Consider the following 20,340-nt stretch of genomic DNA (forward strand, 5'->3'; position numbering starts at 1 on the left):
AGTGAGCCTACTCGAGTGCTCCCTTAGGATGAGGCTAGCAATTGGGGGCACTCGGCAGGGGGAAGGAGTGTATACCACCGGTGGAGGACCCAAAAAGAGGAGGCACAGAGCAGTTAAGTATACCATTGCAGTAATTAAAAAAAAAAAAAAAAATCTACCTTTAGAATCCCTTTAAGGTGCACTCTGAAGGCAGGAGGAGCCAGAAGCGCCGGTGGGGAACCTCAGAAGATCAGGGCTGCTCTGTACCAGATTCAACCTCTATTTTATTCCCCAACCTTATAGCTGGTAATTTATATTTACCATCGCATATAGATATTCAATAACACATTTTTTAAAGTTTTTAACCAAATAATCAAAACCATAAAAATCAGCCAACTAATAGATTATGAAAATAATAGTTAGTTGCAGCCCTAGTGACCTCTATCAGTGTCCTCCAACCTGCTTTAAGCAGTGCTCTGCCGGAGTTTTCATTCTTCGCTGTCTGTCCTATGAGACTGCATGACCTCTGACCTTCTGTCTGGACAATGCTGATAACATGCACCCCCCCCCCCACTCAAAAAAAGAAACGCTCCAGAAATACACACCAATTTGAGCATGTTCAGAGTGCCCCCAAGGCTCTATACTATTAAGAGATGGATTGGGGACAGTGGAAGAAATGGAGGACCAGAGAAGACAGGATCAAATGCGCAGGAGTAACCCCATAGGTTCCACAGTGAGTATAACAAGCACGCTTTACTGCATATACAGACTGCTTTTACTGTTTTGAGAGGATATACATCGGACAAGGGTCCAAATGTAGAATTTGAAAAGTCCTGGTAATACTAAAAAGGAAAGGAGATGACCAGCATGCTCTGTTCACAAAAGGCATACTCATTAACCACTTCCTGTACGTCGCTGGACTTTGAGTGGTTATACTGGGATGATGCCTGCAACTATCACCCCGGTATTTTTTTGGGGGGGCCAGCGGTCGGCTCTCTTGTAGCAGCTTGATTTCTATTACAAGCAGTGGGACAGCTAATACAGCGCAGCTCTAGCGGGCTCTTCTGTCCCACCGGTAGACCAGGCGGCTCGTCTGCCTGGTGGCCAGCCAGCCAAGCAAAGCCGGGATCGGCTTTGATCAGTTGTTCGGAACAGCAAACCCGAAGCGATGACATGACATCACTTCCGGTTTATTGGTGTTTTGAATGCTTTTAAGTGCAGAGGAGGGATTTGGGAAATTATTGAACCCAAATCTCTCAAAAAAGAAAACTTGTCACATGCATACTGCTGTCACAAGAGTGTTTACATTCCTTGTGAAAGTGATATATAAAAAAAAAAAAAAAAAAATTAAAGTGCCCCTGTCCTTCCATGCTTGCACGCAAAGGTGAACACGCGCTTTGGTCCTGCACGCATGCAAACGACAATTGTTCCACACATGTGAGGTATCACCACGATCGTCAGATTATGTGCAGTAATTGTAGCACCAGACCTCCTCTGTAAGTCTAAAGTGGAAACCTGTGAAGGCTTTTAAAACATCGCCTATGGATAGCAAAATGTATGTCGTTTGTCACCGTTGCACGGGTGAGCACAATTTTAAAGCGTGACTTGTTTGGCATCCATTTAGATTTTACCAAAAAATTGGGTTATGTATTGTGTTTTCTTGCATTGTATTCCTAAAAAATAGCATTTGAAAAACCGTTGCGCAAATACCGTGTGACAAAAAAATTGCAAAACCCACCAATTTATTCTCTAGGGCCTCGGGTTTGAAAAAAAATATATAGTGTTTGATGGTTCTAAGTAATGTTCTAGCAAAAAATACTGATTGTTACATGTGAACAAAAAGTGCCAGAAAAAGGCCCAGACTGGAAGTAAAGGGTCTTCAGAGACTGGGTCATACTCAATGTTGCGCCATGGATCTGGACCTGGAAAGTGCTCTTTTAACTATATGCAAAGGCGTGGAAAGTACCATAAGCAGAACCTTGTGCCTGAAGGTCATATTCCAGGCAGGCTCCAGTCTTCAGTCCAGCGGGTGGCATGGCCTTAAAAAGCGATTGCCAAGAATATGCATATTCGATAACTGCAACAAAGAGGCCAGCTCAGCAGCACGTATGTAGGAAAAAAAAGACAAATACTAGGAATGGCTAAACTTTATCAAGTAGAAAATGGACACCTATTCTACTAACACACTAGCAAAAAAAAAAAAAAAAAAAAAAAAAAAAAAAAAAAAAACCTAAGGCCCCTTTCACACATGCGGACCGTATGTCCGTATTTCATCCATCCGTTTTCAGATGAATTACGGACATACATGCATCCCTATGGGATAGCGGGTGTCAGCGGATGTATATCCGCTAACACCCGATGTCGTCCGCCTCCGCTCTCATCCGATTCTGCGGACGGAAGAAAATCCTATTTTTCTATCCGTCTGCAGAGCGGATCGGAGGAACACGGACAGACGGTCCGTGTTCCTCCGATCCCCCATAGGGGAGAGCGGAGATCTGACAGGGCGGTCCCTGCACAGTGTGCGGGTCCCGCCCTGTCATCTGCCTGCTCAGCTGGGGAAAACGGAGCTATCCCCGCTGAGCAGCGGATAAACACGGGGCGGATCAACACGGATCCGTCCCGTGTGAAAGGGGCCTAAAGAATATTGGTAGTAGGAGGGGTTAATACTTGGCTGGGCAACTGAGTTAGCTTGCCAGTGTTCAAATTCTTGTGTGTGGCAGTTTAACCTCAATCATTGTTGCCTGTAAACAATGAATACTGTGTCCTTAAACAAGAAAATGTATATTTTTGTTTTAGGCATGCTTAAAGTACAAAGATGTTGGATTTTTATTAAAGAGCATTCACACCTTTTGTCTTTATTGCCATATATAATCCAAACCAAAAAACAACAGTATTCCAATTAAAAGATACTGACCTCAAAAAAATAAAAAATAAAATAAAAAATAAGATAAAAAAAAAAAATAAAACGGATTTAGGATTCACAGTTTGTTCTGCAATCACTTAAAGCAGGGGTGTCAAACTCAGTTTCATCCTGGGCCGCATCACGATTGTCCTCAAAAGGGCCGGTTGTATCTGTAAGATTAGATGTCCAGCGCATCCCCTCCCCTTACATTAGATGTCAAGAGCCACCCCCACCATCAGAAGTCCCCTACTTTCCCTTACATCACAGTGCACCCCCTATACTTATGCTGCTGCTGGGAAGAAGCTGGGTGCATTGCTTAAAAGCAGAAAGTAGGGGTCTGGAGGAGGACTGGAGCTCTCCTGCAGCTGCAGGAAAGGTGCGAGGGCCACATGAAATGGCCTGGAGGGCCGGATTCGGCCCGTAGGCCTGGTGTTTGACACCTGTGACTTAGAGTATAAAATATACCTGTGAACTGCCCTCAGGTGTACGCTTGTTTGCTGCCGGCTCTGCTGCAGAAGCCCGACCACCCTGTATATCTGAAAATGAAATACAAGATACAAGACAAATACTTTAGGATCGCTTTTACCTACATTAAAAATTCAAAACATTACACAAATTCTCACAATACACAAATATAACGTGTGTGTTAAACCAAAATAAAGACATTCTCTCATAAGCTTTTTCTCGTCTGCACACTATAACATGGAAAAGGTTTTGTTAGAAAACAGCAAAAAAATACCTGTTGATACCTGTGATCTTGTCAGAAACAAAGTGCACTCTGAAATGTTCTCACAAGCCGTTTTAGCTTCTTGCTCAATTTTGCCACAGGGCACCTCCAATATTTTGGGAAAAAAAGGAGGGGCTCTGTAGAACAAACATTACTACCTAGGACAATACTTCTTGTCCTAGGGTGACAATCCTACTCCTCCACAGATACAGCACAGTGAGGGATGGTTGTTGTCCTAGGATAAAAGTTGTGGTATTTTCAGTGAAACAAAAAATATTAAACTTTCAGCATCTGATTTAAACACGGAGCATGCAGCTTTGATATCTTGCCTATATTAAAGTGGTTGTAAACCCTCTGGGACCACTTTAACCTACAGGTAAGCCTAGATTAAGGCTTACCTGTAGGTGCAAGAAATACCTCCTTAACCTACACGGTTAAGGAGATATTTTACAAAAACCGGGCACTGCTGTCTACGGCGCATGCACGCCGTAGACAACGGCGCAGGCGCACTGAGCATGCCGTTTGTGAATGTGAACGTGCCATCACTGATGGCACCCGCGCCAGAGTGACGTCATCGCGGCTCCGGCCAGTCACAGCGCCGGAGCCGCCATACCCGGAAGTCACTCCGGGATAGATGCCGGCAGCGGAGGAGGCGAACGAGGGTCGCTTCGGGGGCTTCGACCTGAGGCAAGTTATTCATAATGGGCTAGTATGCTATGCATACTAGCTCATTATGATTGCCTTGCAGGGTGTATTTTTTTTTTTTTTTTTTTTTTTTTTAGGCTTTACTTCCTCTAAGTTTGTTGCCATAACTGCAGTCATAGGTTTCCGGGTGGCTCCTCCTATGATCCGTCCTTGCATGTAGGGACTAGAGTTGTGTCACTCTACACTGTGTGCATCAATAGAAACGCACAAAGATACCAAGCGCACAGAGTCCAGTGATATTACATAGGTTGGACTTAGACTTCTGTCTTGTCAGCCTTACATACTTTGTAACCATGTAACTATATTGAAAAAGTAAAAAAACTCTCCAAAAACGTTATAAAAAAAACGGGTAATACAGGTCCTGTTGATGGGGAGTGTTAAACTGTCTCCAGGCGAAGACAAAGAGACAGCAGGGGAATAGGACTTGGGGCGGGGCTGAGAGCTGGGAAACTGAGCACCGCCCACATCGTCCCATTATGTTAAAGGTATAAGCCGACTCCAATAAAGCTGGAATCAAAAGTGAACCTATAATTAAAATATGTAGTGCATGTATATTGCACACTGTTAATACATTAACAAGAGTTTTTATTTTAATTTTTATATGATCCATTCCTTTACTATAGTCCATATGATTTATCAACAGGGTACTAGAACTATATATTTTAGATTCCCTTTTGATTTCAGCTATATTGGAGTCAGTAAGCATAACAGGACATTGTGACAAAATTGCAGGCAGCTCTCAGTCCTGCCCCAAAGCCCCCCCCCCTATTTACATTGCCCTGCTCCTTAGCTTGAGAAAAAGGCTGATCCCTTGAAACACATTGCTAAGAAGATATTTTGATGCTCCCTGTCACCAGGAAGTGCCAGGAGTACAACGGCCAACTGACGTGGTTTCTGGTCCTTGGTCCGTTCGCTTGCCCCACTTGTGCGCAGCATCAGACCACCCATGTACAGTCGTGTGAACGTAGGCAAAGGTTGGATTCACAATTTTGCCTGATGCGCATTCCATTCATCAATGTGCATCATGGCACCTCTCAGGGGGGGAGCAGATACCTGTCTGACGGGAGTCACTTTGGGCGGGTGGGGCCTGTGGAACCCAGAATCCCTTGTTTCAGCTCCCCATGCATCTCCTATGTCCAAGTCACCCTGTGTCTATTAGGGGCACAGGGTGACCGCGAACCCCAGTCTGATCTGTACTAATCGGACTCACCGTACAACCACACTGGATTGGTATACACACACACACACACACTATAATATATTTTTATTAGTCTTATACTATGGTGTGCTCTGCTGGGCCGTTGGGGATGTGTCTGTATCCCATTGTGCATGCCTGCCTTGGGAGCAGCCTATTATGGGATGTATATGTCTATGTAGAATAGCTTGGGGGGGGGGGGGGGGGTTCCTCCAACAGCTCTCCCTGCTGATTGGACAGTCTACTGAGGAGAAGTTTGAATCTCTCTATGTGCCTGTGTTTTAATAAACCAGTTCCATGTTTAAGCTGTGTAACTGAGCTAGCCTCGACTGGTTCTTAAGTTGCAATATATGGGCTATAATATCCGATATCTAAATTCAGACTGGGGGAAGCGGTATAGGACAAAAGCACTCAAGCGGAGTGTGGGATGTTTCATTACATTGGTCGGAAGCACTGGCATGCTTCCTGCAGTCTGGGACATCCAAACCTCCACCTGGATCCAAGATCAGGATAGCAGACTTCGGGCAACCCAGCAGAGATATGGATCTGGCATCAGAGTTCCTGTGGCTGCTCCGGATCGTCCTTTTAGCATACTCCAGGATTGTGTCTCAGGCAGCAGATCCAGGTGGAGCTCTGGATTGGAGCCCCCTAGGTCGCTGGTATGCAACAGGTCAAGCGCTTTCCAACTCCAGAGCAACGGGCCAGTGACCAGCGGGCATTGCGGATGGCATTCCTGGGAGAGCGACCCCAGGAGCAACGGGTGACAGAGTTGGACAAGCTGGTCCAGCAGGAGATGGAGCTGGACAATCATTATTGGGCTCTGCAATGGCATGCAGAGCAGGAATATTTAAGGGAAACAGAATGTTCTCTGGAGGGATAGGACTTGGCTGCCTTGGATTGCTGTGGTAGAGCCTTACAGATCGTTTTGTGTTTGGCGAAGAAGGTGAACCCACCCTTTAGGACCTGCGAGAATACAGAGAGGCTATGTGCGGTCTTGCAGGAGTCTGAGCTTAAACCTGATCTGGACTATTTGCAAAGGAAGGAACAGTATCTGAAAAGGGCATACAGGAAACTGCTAGAACACGTTCAGCAGCATGCCAGAGACTCGGCAGTGGAAACTCCGGAGATTGCAGTCTACAAAGCTGAAGTGCTGACAACAGGGCAGAGCTCTGCTAACCTCTGCCCAGCACCGATAACATCTTCTGGGTTCTACGGACAGGAGACGGTAAACCTCTATCCCCAGACACAAGTTCCAGAGACTGGGGATTCAATAGACTTCTCTGCTGAGGAAGGACAACCTGGTGAGCCTCCAGCAGAAGAGCTGACATCAGGGCCAAACATCACTGAGCTCTGCCCAGACCCAACAGCAGCTTCAGCCTTCCTGAGAGACGAGGCAGTCGGCCTTTCTCCCACAATATGGAGGGAGACATGGGATTTTATGCCAGCAGCATCTGTGGAGTTAACAGAAACTTCTCCAGCTGAAGCGCTGACAACTGAAAAGAGGGTGCAAGACCTCTGCCCCACACCTGTGGCAGTTCGAGACCTAGAGTGAGAAGGTGATGGTCACTTCCCAGCAGCAGATTAAGATCCAGGGGGATAAGGGAGAGGTGTTCGTCCTCCCTTCCCAACAGTTGGCCAGGGTGGAGGAAGCGATCTTTTTCCCCCAGCAAAGATCAGTGCACCTGGGAGACAGTAAGGGAGATGGAGCAGCCAGCTTCCCTTCCCAGCAGAAGATGGCACCCTAGAATGATACAAGCAACCCAGCAGAAAGGCTGGCAACAGGGCAGAGTGCTGCTGGCCTCTGCCCTCAACAAAAGATGTGGTATCCACCTGTATACTCCAGGGATACTCCAGACCCCCAACAGCATGATGAAGTGAGCCCAGCCACCCTGTCTTCTTTCCTGTGGCTGAAGGAACTCCAGGGAGAAGGGCCAGTCCACACTTCTCCCCAGCGGTGGGTATGTTCTCTGAGAGAGGCAGAGGTTGGCTGGGTGAGAAATGCTAAGTTTGGGACAATTTGGGTTATTGTGTGGCTACCAGCATTGGGGGGGACTGGAAGTACTAACTTCGGAGTCAACCAGTCTAGGGTCTCTCCTGTGTTAGTCCCCTGCCGAAAGAGGAGCTATGTGACAGAAGTCACTTTGGGCGGGGGACCATGGAACCCAGAATCCCTTGGAGAGGTTAGGAAACCCTTGTTTCAGCTCTCCATGCACCTCCTATGCCTAAGTGACCCTGTGTCTATTAGGGGCACAGGGTGACCTAGAACCCCAGTCTGATCTGTACTGATCAGACTCACTATGCAAACACACTGGAATGTTTTTCTATATATAAAATCAGTGTGCTTTCTGTTGGGTTGTTTAAGGTGTGGCTGTATCCCATTGTTCTTTTGTGTCTGTCTGCCTTGGGAGCAACCTTATATGGGATGTATATATGTCTATGTAGATTAGCTGTGAGAAGGGAGTGGATCCCTTCAACAGCTTTCCCTGCTGATTGGAAAGTCTACTGAGAAATTTAAATATCTGTGTACCTGTGTTTCAATAAACAGTTTCATGTTCAAGCTGTGTAACAGCTAGTCTCACCTAGTTTTTAAGTTACAATATATGGGCTGTAATATCTGATATCTATATTAAGACTGGAGGAAGCGGTATATGACGAAAGCACTCAAGCGGAGTGTGGAACATTTCGTTACTGTCAAATCCAGGTACTTGCTCCCACTTCCGATGAAAGCGTGCCACACACTGTGCGGCGAACTACGCCGTGTCTGGCCCCTCCTCCCCCCGCTGTCTTCTGGGATACACAAAGGTCCCAGAAGACAGCGGTAGCCATTCAGAATATGCAGCGCGACACGCGCAGTAGGGAACCACGAGTGAAGCCAATAGTCTTCACTGCCTGGTTCCCTTACCAGAAACGGCGGCGGCAGCACCCATGAGTCGATCTGAAGATCGGCTTTGGGTGCCAAAATCGCGGGCTCCCTGGACAGGTAGGTGTCCATATATTAAAAGTCAGCAGCTACACAGGTGGAACTCCGCTTTAAGAGTGATTTTGCTGAAAGAGGGATGCTGAAGGGTGCCATGTTGATCAATTTGAAATTTTAGGATACAGTCACTTTAATACCCATTTACAGTTTGACATTAGGTTGATAGCTTTATTGAACAACTCTACCTACCTGTTCTACCAACAGACGATTCAGATGAACTGTTAAAGCCAGATACCGGTGATTTCAACTGTGCTGTACTTCGATTACTAGTTTGGTTATAGATGCCAGAGGATCCCACAGATGGCAGTGATTGCCTGGAAGATAACGTAACTGGATGATTTGAAGGGATAGCCTGTACAGCCAAAGTAGAAGGAACAGAACTGGCTGGAGAATTCCTCTGAATGCTTGGGCTAGGCATTGAAGGGCTGTTGACTGCCTTTGTTACGGGTAAGGTCACAGGTGTCTTTGTAAGGTTACCATTTGTAGACTGATTTTGTACTGGGATGAATTCAACATTGCCAGACTGCTGATTTGTCACCAATGTCCCCGTTGTACCTTGAAGGATCTGCGACTGGGAAGGCATAGCAACTGGAACATGCAGAATAACTGGCAAAGACTGGAGGGAAACAGACACTGGTTGGGTGCTGCTGGTTGATACCTGACTGTTTCCAACAACTGTTGCAGTACTAGATGCAGAGAGAACAGAAGGAATAACTGGAGATGAAGTAACTGGTGGATTAGGTTTCGACTGAGCACCTTGCGTGTTTTGAGCATTTACTGTAATGCAAAAAAGAAAATATTGACATTACCAAGCATCTACATATTAAAGAATTTTTAAACATGTATATTGTAAAAAAAAAAAAATAAATATATATATATATATATATATATATATATAAAAGCACAGCTTACTTTTTTGCTGAATTAGCTTCCAATCAGGTGGTGCTCTGGTTTGAAGAGTGCTATTGGACGGCTGGTTGACTGGTATTTGTGAAGCAGCTGACGTCCGTAATGGTAAAGTAGAAGAGTTTGGGGTAGTAGATGTAGTCGATGTAGTAGGCAGAACTAAAAAAAATTAAAAAAAACAAGCTGTAAAAAAACTACAGTAAATTTTTTAAGTATTCAAATTTTTTTTTTAAACACATGAGGATAATGGGCTTACCACATTTTTTTTCCCCCTTGCAGTCTATCGAGGAACACAGGAATTCTATTACAATCAGGTTGTACTGCTGCCTATGGAGGTTGGGACACAGCAAACAAAAAAAAAAAAAAAAAAAAAAAAAAAAAAAAAAAAAAACACACACACACACATAACTCAAATCTACGAAAAAACATTTTTTGGAGGCATGCTGTACACCACAAAGAATGCTTCCAGATTGCCATATTGAGTTTTACAGAAACTACAGCACTGCAAATTGAAAAGGAAAAGGTCATTTTAAAGGACCTTAAATGAGAACATGGCTTGTGTAGCAACTGTACATGCTAAATTTTTATCAACTAGATTTACGCTTTAAAAAGGGAAGTACAGCCAAAGCTTCTTTGGCTGTATTTCTGTGGATGACAGGAGCGTAGTCCGTTCTGAGAGCCTGAGCCAGTCGCTTCCATCCCGTCCCCTCCACAGCCCAGCGCTCCAGTGAGCGTGTGGGGTGGGGGTCAGAGTAGAGAGCTGGTGAATGACAGTCACCAGTTCTCTGCTCACGGAGCAATTAGCGGTCTTTAAAGCGGAGCTTCAGTCATTTTTCCATCTATTAAATCTTCTGCCCTTGTTTTAACTTTGGATAGTAAAACTTTTTTTCTGCTAGTAAACACCTTATACAGCCCACTTCCTGTTTATCTGGAAAAAAGCCTAGGCTTATGACATCACGCCAGGTGTATCGAAACAATATATCAGACTGTGTCACATAATTAGTGAAAATTGATAGATCCACCAAAGTCACCAATCGCTTACCGAAATGATTGAACTCAGACAGGTGTAGACCTAATGAGTCAATGAGGCTTTTGTGAGGTATCAGGGATGGTTCAGGCTCACAGCAAAGGCTCAATCTCCAGGGGGTGTTCAGACCAGTGGATATCAGCAGATAGAACAATATATAGGGCAGACAGCCCAACCATTAAATATGAAAGAAAAAAGGAGGGCACATAGCGTAATTCCGTATGGAATGAATATGTTTGTATATTTCACTTTTAGGACATTACTCACAGCTCTCTGTCATGAGAGTTTGTCAGGAAGGGGAGGGGGGGGGTGAGTTATAAGAGGGCCAATGAGAGCTGCAGAGCTGGAGGTGTGCCTCTGTGTGTATCCAGGAAGTGAACAGGCAGCAGCTTCAGCTGCCCAGTTACATAATTACATAGTAGGGGAGGTTGAAAAGAGACGCAAGTCCAACCCATGTGTGCGATTTTATGTCAGTATTACATTGTATAACCCTGTATGTTGTGGACGTTCAGGTGCTTATTTAATAGTTTTTTGACATGATCGATTCTCCCAGCTGAAACCACTGCCTGTGGAAGAGAATTCCACATCCTAACAGCTCTTACAGTAAAGAACCCTCTACGCAATTTAAGGTTAAAACGTTTTGTTTCTCATTTTAGTGAATGGCCGCATGTCTTAAATTCCCTTTCGCGGAAAAGTTTTATCCCTATTGTGGGGTCACCAGTATGGTATTTGTACATTGGTAAACAGGATTGGTCCCAGGACAGAACCTTGGGGGACCCCCACTTTCCACCCCGGACCATTCAGAGTACTCCCCATTTATCACTACCCTCTAAACATAGCAAACAGAATACTGTATTGCACCAATCTTGAAACTGGACATAGGGACCTGCTTCTTCCCTAGCAACCCCATGCCAAGGCAAATGGAAGAACCCTTCCTCGTCTTGACCACCTGGACCAGCTTCCTTATAGCCTTGATTTTGCCTGGGGCAAAAATAATCCTTACTGATCGCAAGGATGATTTCTCTAGGTTGAGAATCCAGCCCAGGTGTTCCAGATTACCAACTGTACTGGAAACCCTTGGTTTAATCGTGCCAATGACAGACAACCTGCTGCTGTAGATCAAGGTATGCCATTACCGCTATACCCTGGCCTCTTAGTCTTGCTAGTACTGGGGCCAGAACTTTTGTAAATACCCGGGGAGCGGTGGCTAACCCAAAAGGCAAGGTCGCGAACTGAAAGTGGCGCTGTTCCACCGCAAAAAGCAGAAAATTTCTGATGAGCTGGGAAAATTGGCACATGTACAACGCTAAAACTTCTCCTCCCCGTAGGGTGGATACGACTGACTGGATTGACTCCATGAGACAGGAGCGGATGTTTAGGAAGCAATTCAGATCTTTGAGATCTAAAAATGGGTCTGACATCTCCAATCGGTTTCGGTACCGTGAAGAGATTTGAATAAAACCACATGCCCTGCTTCTTCTGAGGGCATCAATTACACCCTGAGACATCAATCCCTCCTAGGCCGTGAGCGTCCCGGGGCCTGGCCGAACCTCCCTCTCGTGAAGGGCGCCCGGGCTCAAGGCTTCCAAACTCTCCGAGCCTCCTCCGCCCCTCCCGAGTAAGGGGCGCGGGGCCCATGCAGTACCTGGCTCGGGTTCCCCTTCGCTGAAGGAGGGGGCGCTCGAAGCGCTTTAGTGCAAGACAAAGGTTTACTTTCATAGGGTCTTTGGGGAGAAGCCTAGAGCTACCACAGAGATGACCGATCCATCAAGGATCTCTGTTTGCCAAGCCCCTGAAAAAAAAAACATAGAAGTCTTCCCCACCTTGATCGAGCGGGGGCACCCCAACATAAGGAAGCCTTGGGACTCCGTTTTGATGGCTTCTCCCTGAGGCAGTTCCATAGTTTTATGCAAATAAAGAAATAGTTCCAAAAGAAGTACATATGTATACAGCTTTAATGTATGCAGCATGTATCAAAGCAATATGCCTTTATGGAAGCTTGCATTCATGGAAGCATGGTCCATACAAATATGCTTTTAGTCAAAAAATGAAAAGTGCACGCTGTACAGCCACATCCATGTAACACGTGCCATGGAACAAGCATCTTTGCAAAGCATGTGTTTATGAAACGTGTTATGCCACATTATGCAACACATATCTATGTAGACATGCATTCCTATGCAAACATGAGGAATCCTGTATTTTTTAAGTAAACATGTATTAACATGCCTCATTATGCAACCATGCATGTTTAGGCGATCATGCCTCTCCGCGTGGTCAAACATCCCTGTGTGATCAAGCATGTGTGCGCTCAAGCACCCTTGTGCTATCAAACACCTTATGCGATCCAGCATCTCATGCAATTATGTAAATTCCACGCATATCCATCCAAACATTTATATGATCATGTTATGCGATCATGTGTTTTTATGTGATCACTACTGCTCCTTGCGGTGTGGGGAAGGGAGATCTATCGCGTTTCTTTCCACCCTGGGAAGAGGATGCGATTAAACAGCTCACCTCTATAGTAACCCAACCAAAGCTGAGGACAAACGTCTTCAGTAACAAACAGGGACTGGAAGATTGGAAACAGCTGCAACTGAGAATCCCAACCGCTCACCCTGATTAGCCAACTCTGGTCTCTCCAGGGAGGAAGGTACTGTGGAGGCATGACTAGAATCCTCAAAGCCTGATGGAGATGCCTTAGGAGCCTTTCTTTGAGATGTCTGTACCCTTCTTAGAAGGCATAGTCCTAAGCACCAAAGCAGAGGTACTAAAGTAACCAGCACACCACCTGCTGAGCTATAGCCCAGCAAAGAAAAGCTGCTATTAATGCTCAGCCTGATGCTGAGTAAATGTGTACTGGGAATGCCTGTATGCACCAGCTTTACATGACCTTACTGCTTCCTGTGTCTGTTCAGCCAGCTGCACGGTATGCTCCAAGGCTGTCTTATGGGCTCGGCAGCCCTGCCTGCGCCGTGTGATACACACAGGTGCCGCGTCCCACACACGGCACTGCACCCCACACACTGCGCTGAGCCACACCCCATTCCATCCCCCAACACGCTCCTCGATACTTTTGACATTTACAATTCCCGTGTGTGGGCGTCAATCAGCAGGTCCGGCGTGAGGGGAGAGGATAGAAGGGGAAACATATAGGAAGAAACACGGGGAGCCTCCAACACCCTTGCAGTAAGCTGCAGTAAGGTGCTAACTTTTCATGAAATATCCAAGAATCTCCCTCCCCCCCCGTAATATCATCCAGGTGGCTGAGACTAAGCATGCTGTCTGCTGCTGACACAGGGCGAGATCTGAGGAGCATAAAAAAGGTATGTGCATTTTACCCCTCTAGTAGAGAAATTAGGCATGACAACATTTACTCACAGAAGAAATCCATAGGTGGACTTAAAAGTTCCTAGGATTCTTCACTTACCTGATCCCTGCCGCAGGATTCTGCTGATATCAGACAGATCCAACCTTCACCCATCACGGCGGGCTGCGTTTAGTAAGCCTTCAAGGACCAGGTCCCTTTTTATCGGGGTTCCACTCCTTTGGACCTGTATAGCACCCCACCAGGAAAACTTTATGGTAATGTGAGCATGACCAAAGCACTGGGTCCCGGGGTCCAGACCTCCAAAGAGGCGTTACAGGCAAAACCTTGTTCTTCTAATACAAGGCCCGGGTACCATTCACTTTGGCCTCAGTAAGGATCCCTCCAGCGGAGCTCTTCAGAGCACATCTTCACTCGTGGCCAACACCTTAGACACTGGCGAAAAAACTGAAGTGTTTCCTGTGTGGGAGGGGTTATATAGGGAGGCAACTTCCTGTTTTGGGTGTGCCAGTGTCCATCACCTGAAGGTGGCCTATAACCCACAAAGTAATTACTATGGTGCTCTGTGTCCCTTGATGTACGATAAAGAAAAACACCCATACTGCTCTAAGTACAGTGCTTTAGCTTGATGGCTACAGGTAGTGAATGACCTGAGCCCCAAACGCTGGGGAGGTACGCTGCACAAAAAACCCAGATAGATAAAGAGCACTTGAAGTGGGGATAAATCTTTATGAAGAAGAGTTACCAGAGGGATTGGAAGACCTGTGTTTGATTGACAAGAAAGCTCAGACTGCCTTACATGCAACAACTGCAGCAGTAGAAGAGGAAGGTGGGGTTCTCCCACCATTCCAAAGACCCTAAATTGAGGCAGGAGCATGCTGGCATCATTAATGACAATGTCAACAGCTGAAGGACAACAGGATCAAATGCTCCTTTGACGTATCATCTGCATCCTAAGCAGAGACCCAGACAGTGGCCTTTGAATTTTTACCAACGTTAGTCCCATGCTAGACACAAGCTTAGATGCTTGCAACAAGGCAAATAAACTGAAGCACACCGCTCCAGACATTTGTTGAAATCACTCCATGACAAAAGAGCCTGCCCTAGCAATGGAGGGATCCTCAAAGTTAGCTTATTCATTCTGACACGGTTTGGCAGATAAGAACACTGCAAAAGGAAGACGATGAAGAGCCACTTTAGTCTTTGTGTGTTAAGTGAGCTGTATTCAAATGTCACAAGTGACATTTTTCATGAGGTGTTTTTTCCAGTGTGGTGCAATGCAGTAGATGGAATTTGCCTGATAGATGAGGCATTTTGCTTGGTCTTGCAGTCCTACTGCACCTAGTGGGAAAGAGCCCTTGAGGTAGACTCGGTTCAACAAAGCAATGCCTTTAACCACTTGCTGACCGGGCCATTGCCGAAAGATGGCAACAGCACGGTCGGCTAGTTCTGGGTGGACGTCCATGGAGGACCCGGCGCATCATGGATCGTGGTAAATAGCCGCTGATCGCGGCCGTTTACCACGTCATCATTCCGTCAAATGACGGAGCGATCACTTGTAAATAAACCGGCGTCACGTCATGATGCCGTTTCCTCCCTCCCCTCTCTGTACCGATCGGTACAGTGTGAGGGGAGAGGGGGAGAGATTGCAGCGCTGTGGGCTGGATGTTTAGTGCCCACAGTGCTGCTCAATGTAAATAATGCCAACACTCGGCCAATAAATTAACAGAAACAAAGAATTTTTTTTTTTTAAATCGAATTTTCAGTCTTTTTTGATTTATAGTGCAAAAAATAAAAAAAACACAGCTGTGATTAAATACCACCAAAAGAAAGCTCTATTTGTGTGGAAAAAAGGACAAAAATTTCATATGGGTACAGTGTTGCATGACTGAGTAATTGTCATTCAAAGTGTGAGAGCACCGAAAGCTGAAAATTGGTCTGGTTAAGAAGGGGGTTTAAGTGCCCAGTTGTCAAGTGGTTAAAAAAAATATTTTGTAATGGAAATGTTTAATCTTAAAAATTACCCTTTGCCCTGAGGTTTATGTGTGTCTGCTGACTGTCACTTTTGGCACATTAAGTATTTTGTTAGTACAAGGACTGTGGAATATATGTGCAGTGTATACAGCAAATAGGCTTGGGTTCTGTTTAATCATCCTCCTTTAGTTCACTAGAGGCAGGATTTTGCCATACCCAGTGTTTGCTATAGCTTGCTGCAGAACTTGTTTACTCACTGTATTACAGAATGTGTCGGGTCTTTCCTAATCCTTAGGATCTTTACATTTTGTCATGTTGTTCTGACTATTTTCAATGTTAGTATATAGAGTTTAAAGTGGAACTTTAGTCAGAAAATCAGGTTCTGCTAGATCACTTCAGGCTAACCCCTTTTGCAGGTATAGCTTTAATGTAAAACATTAAAAATAAGTGCCTACACTGTTTACAAAACCAGTAAAAACACTCTCACACGGCTCTGCACATGCTCAGTTGCTCTCCATTTTTGGCAGTGTGCTGAAAATCAGAGCCACTAGAGGCTCATCTGCTGACAGCCTAAAGATTTACTGCTATTCAGAGCTCTGGGCTTCAGCAAAATGGCTGCCAGAAACAGAGGTAATGCTGGAGGCAATTTACAGCACACACTAATTTTAGTAATGTCAACTTTTACATTTGCTTGTGCTCTCAACCAAATGGTCATAACTGATCACATGTGCAGCACCATGGCAGTTATAGATCAAACAGGGGCTAAGATGCCAGCTTCCTTGGCTGAAAAGTATAGGAGGGTCTAGTTCGGTAAAAGTAAAAAAAAAAAAAAAAAAAAAAAAAAAAAAAAACTTGCATAGGGTGGCAACCTTGCCCAATGGATGACATCAGCATTCAAAAGCTTTACTGCAGTAAACCAGTGGTGGTGAGAAATTTAAAATGGCACCCCAGTAGTGCCCAATAATTCAGCTCAACAGACCTTACTCACAAGTGAGGCTTCACAGACAGGGTCATATCCGTCTCTGTTCTGGGACCAATTCTGTTTAACTTGTTCATAAACGATAGAGGTTGGTATAAATGGTTTAATCTCCGTATTTGCTGACAATACAAGGAGCCGCCCCTGCCAGAACACAGTAATTACTGCTAGTGGCTATAGCCGCTGGCAATAATCTCATGCTAACAATCTGATATGCTAGTTGTGCCCAAGTCAATTGATGGATCGACCAGGGTAAAATAAGCCTGCCCATAGATGGAACAAACCTTGGCCGGTTCCTGCTGTATCGGCCAAGATTTGATCCATCTATGGCTCGCTTTAAACTGCACAAGGGGTTCTTTACGGTTCGAATGGTAAGGATGTGAAACTCCCTCCCACAATCGGTGTCATCGGGAAGTATCGATAGTTTTAAAACAATTTATTTTTTTAAATGGGCATCTTACTGTAACCAGTATACAGTGACATGGGAAGTGTTAGAGACAAATGCATACACATACCCACACGGGTCAAACTGGATAGGCTGATGTCTTTAGTCAACCTTAAAGACTATGAAACTCCTATTGCTGTCATGGCATTGGACCTGTACAGCGCTCTGTGGCTAACTTACCAATACACTTAGGTCTGGAAAGCCAACAGGGAGACCAGTCTAACCCTACACTTTTCCAATGGGGTAAGGCCTTCAAAGCTAGTACCGAGGAGCTGCCAATCTGGAAAGCTACTATGTAGAGGCCTGCCTAAGGTATAACTGAGGGTAATTTTCTTTTATTTTTTGACTTTTGGATAGAGTGGAGTGGGATTTGAACATAGTTCAGGTTTTTACTGCGGTCTGTGTCCCCATTTGGGAGATTCACCCTCTCCATTTGTCCTGAAAGTGAAGGGACATCTCAACAGATGGGGAAGGGTGGGAGAACACTACAGGGGTTATAACCATCCTTTACTCTCATTTCAAATGTAAAAAAGTTTTGCCTTTAGTTCTTAAAGCAGCAGTACACAATGAGTAATGAATAAAGTCACCACACACACAACCACACTTCAGCAGCTTAGAAAATAAATCTTGAGTCAAGTCACCAAAGTTACAAGGCTTGCAAGAAAGGGTGTTAATTTTTTCAAAATGCTGAAGAAAAGGTGTTCAATCCCTTTAAACACTGAAAAATGTCCCAAACTTCTGTAGGTGCAGAATAACTCAACTGTAATATAATTCCTGTGTCCACCAATGGGTGATAGTCAAACAAGTGTGTATTAGTGTCTTACCAGCAGTGGATATCTGCAAATTTGCTGAAGTCGTTTCTCCCACACTTCGTTTTGATTCTAACATTTGTCTCACAGTGCCTGCACTCCTACAGAACAAAGGAAATCATTTAAGTCCATCGGTCAAACAGAACTTATAAGCTCAACAAGCTGGGGGGAAAAAAAAAAAAAAAAAAATATTGTAACTGTTTGTTAACCCAAAGAACACAAAACAGTGCCAGACCCTCTATTAGAGCCTGGCATAGCACACTGCAATAGTCTCTTATAAAAACAAGCTTTTTAAATACCCATTTAGAACGATCTTCAGGCCGGTCACATGACTCGCGGCAGCTGTATAAATCTGATATATGACTTCTGCAGGAGGGGCCGAGATCACCCTCTGGACATCAGCTGGGGAGATCACATGGCCGCTAAGCCTCTCCTGCAGTAGCCCTGGAAATTGGCCAAGAGTCATGTGACCGACCTGAAGATCTTGCTAAATCAGTATTTACAACGCGCATTTTGATAAAGGACTAACGCAGGCGGAGACAGACGCAGATGACAGGCAGAGAGGAGGGGGCGGGGGGAGAGCGGAGAGCAGAGCTGCGTATTATGGAGGGACGCACCGTGACCACGGTGGTCAGTACAGAGAAGGGATAAAGGAAGTGGAAGGTTTTTTTTTACAGTTTAGATGGGGGCAGATTACACAGCACAGACACTGTGCTGTCTCATCTGCTTTAAGGGACCAGGAATTTTTTATTGGGTTAACACTTTAAGGTCTTAAGCCCGGTACACACCGCAAGCTTTTTTAAAATTTTTTTTCTTTCAACCCAGAAAAGACTAAAACAAACTGACCAATGACTGATCAGCAGCAAATGAAATTTTGGTGCTGCAATCTCCCCTGCAGTGCTATTGTATTCATAGAGGGGAACTCCCCTCCCCTAAATCCACCCCCCCTTCAGAATACACAGATCGAATGCTGGTTTTCCAGCATGTTCCTTTAACAAAAGCCAGTGGCTTCTATGGGAACCAGCCGATTTTCAATCAGTGTGTACCCAGCTTTAGAAATCCACTATAGTTTTTTATTTTTTTACTGAAAAAGATTTATTACATTTTAAAAACGGACACTTAATTCTAAAACTTTAATGGCATTGAAAGGAATGATTTGACCCTTTTGTTGCCAGAAACCCAAACCCCCTCATTTTTCTCGTACACATGCTAAAGTATTTTTTTTTTGCATGAAAAACATCCAAAATATACACTTTTTGCAAGCAGGGGACATACAGAATAAAATGACGGCAATTGAAATCCCTATTGCATAGTTTATACAATTCATTTTTGAAACAGTATCAATAACTGTATCAAATCTATACAGCACATCTATAGGTATATCTATACACAAAACATCCAAGTTTACTGTTAAGCTTAATGCCAGGTAGATCTGTATTACACATTTACATGTATGTATGGATGTATATTTCCCTACTAGGGAATCCAAAAATCACTGTAGTACTTTGTAACATTACAGTGATAGTAGTGAGTTTCCAGGTCCTGTGCTACCATTCGCAGAACACCTTGGATTTTCTCAGTGAAAGTGTTCTGATTTGACAAGCAAGAGATGGTGACATCACCAACCCTGTTCTCTACCTCATCATTTACCTTCCGATCCTCGATCAGCTTTATGGCAAGCCGGCTTTTTTCAGGGCTCGCCAGTGGGACAGTAGAGCCTGGTTAGGCACCGGTGGTCGACTACCCCCTTGTCGCCTGTAAAAGCAATCCAGCGGCTAATTATCCGCCAGGATGGTTTTTACATAAAAATAAAAATAAATTACCGGGGATGAGGCTTGTAGCTGTAAGCATGATCCTGGTATACCACTTGAAAGTGCCAAATACATTATATATATATATATATATATATATATATATATATACACATATACACACACACACACACATACATACACACATATATACACACACGTTAGGCTGTCTTCAAGTGGTTAATAAACATTTGCCCCAAAACTACATGGCAGACAGTTGTGATAACTATGACTTTAGGTTACACTAATTAAATATGCATCAATATTGAATACTTGTTATGCAACCATTTACTTATAGAAACACAGACTGTTTAATAAGTGAAACATTTTTTTTTTTAAAAAGTGTATAAAAAAAAAACCTGAAACAAATTAAACTGACTCAAATCCCTCATTTTCTGTAAAGCTGTCACTATAATAAAGTCAAAAGAGGTGTTATAATAGAAAACACCATAAGGTGGCAGCACATACGCCTGTTAGATGGCAACACTACTCCTCTGTGGGACGTCCGGCTTTTTTTGCCTAGAAATGCCACTGCATGTTTGCCTAAGTGGCCGTGCACAAAGGCATTTATAGGTT

General features: G+C 44.5%; 1 protein-coding gene across 1 annotated transcript in view; it reads right to left on the minus strand.

Annotated features, from left to right (window-relative positions):
* Positions 1-20,340, minus strand: part of ATF7IP (activating transcription factor 7 interacting protein) — a 192,471-nt gene that overhangs the window by 48,445 nt on the left and 123,686 nt on the right. The window contains 4 exon segments of the mRNA XM_073592710.1: positions 3,347-3,417; positions 8,675-9,262; positions 9,398-9,550; positions 17,969-18,054. Coding sequence (XP_073448811.1) covers positions 3,347-3,417; positions 8,675-9,262; positions 9,398-9,550; positions 17,969-18,054 — 898 coding nt within the window.

Source organism: Aquarana catesbeiana, linkage group LG07 (assembly GCF_042186555.1).
Source record: "Aquarana catesbeiana isolate 2022-GZ linkage group LG07, ASM4218655v1, whole genome shotgun sequence".
NCBI lineage: Eukaryota > Metazoa > Chordata > Amphibia > Anura > Ranidae > Aquarana > Aquarana catesbeiana.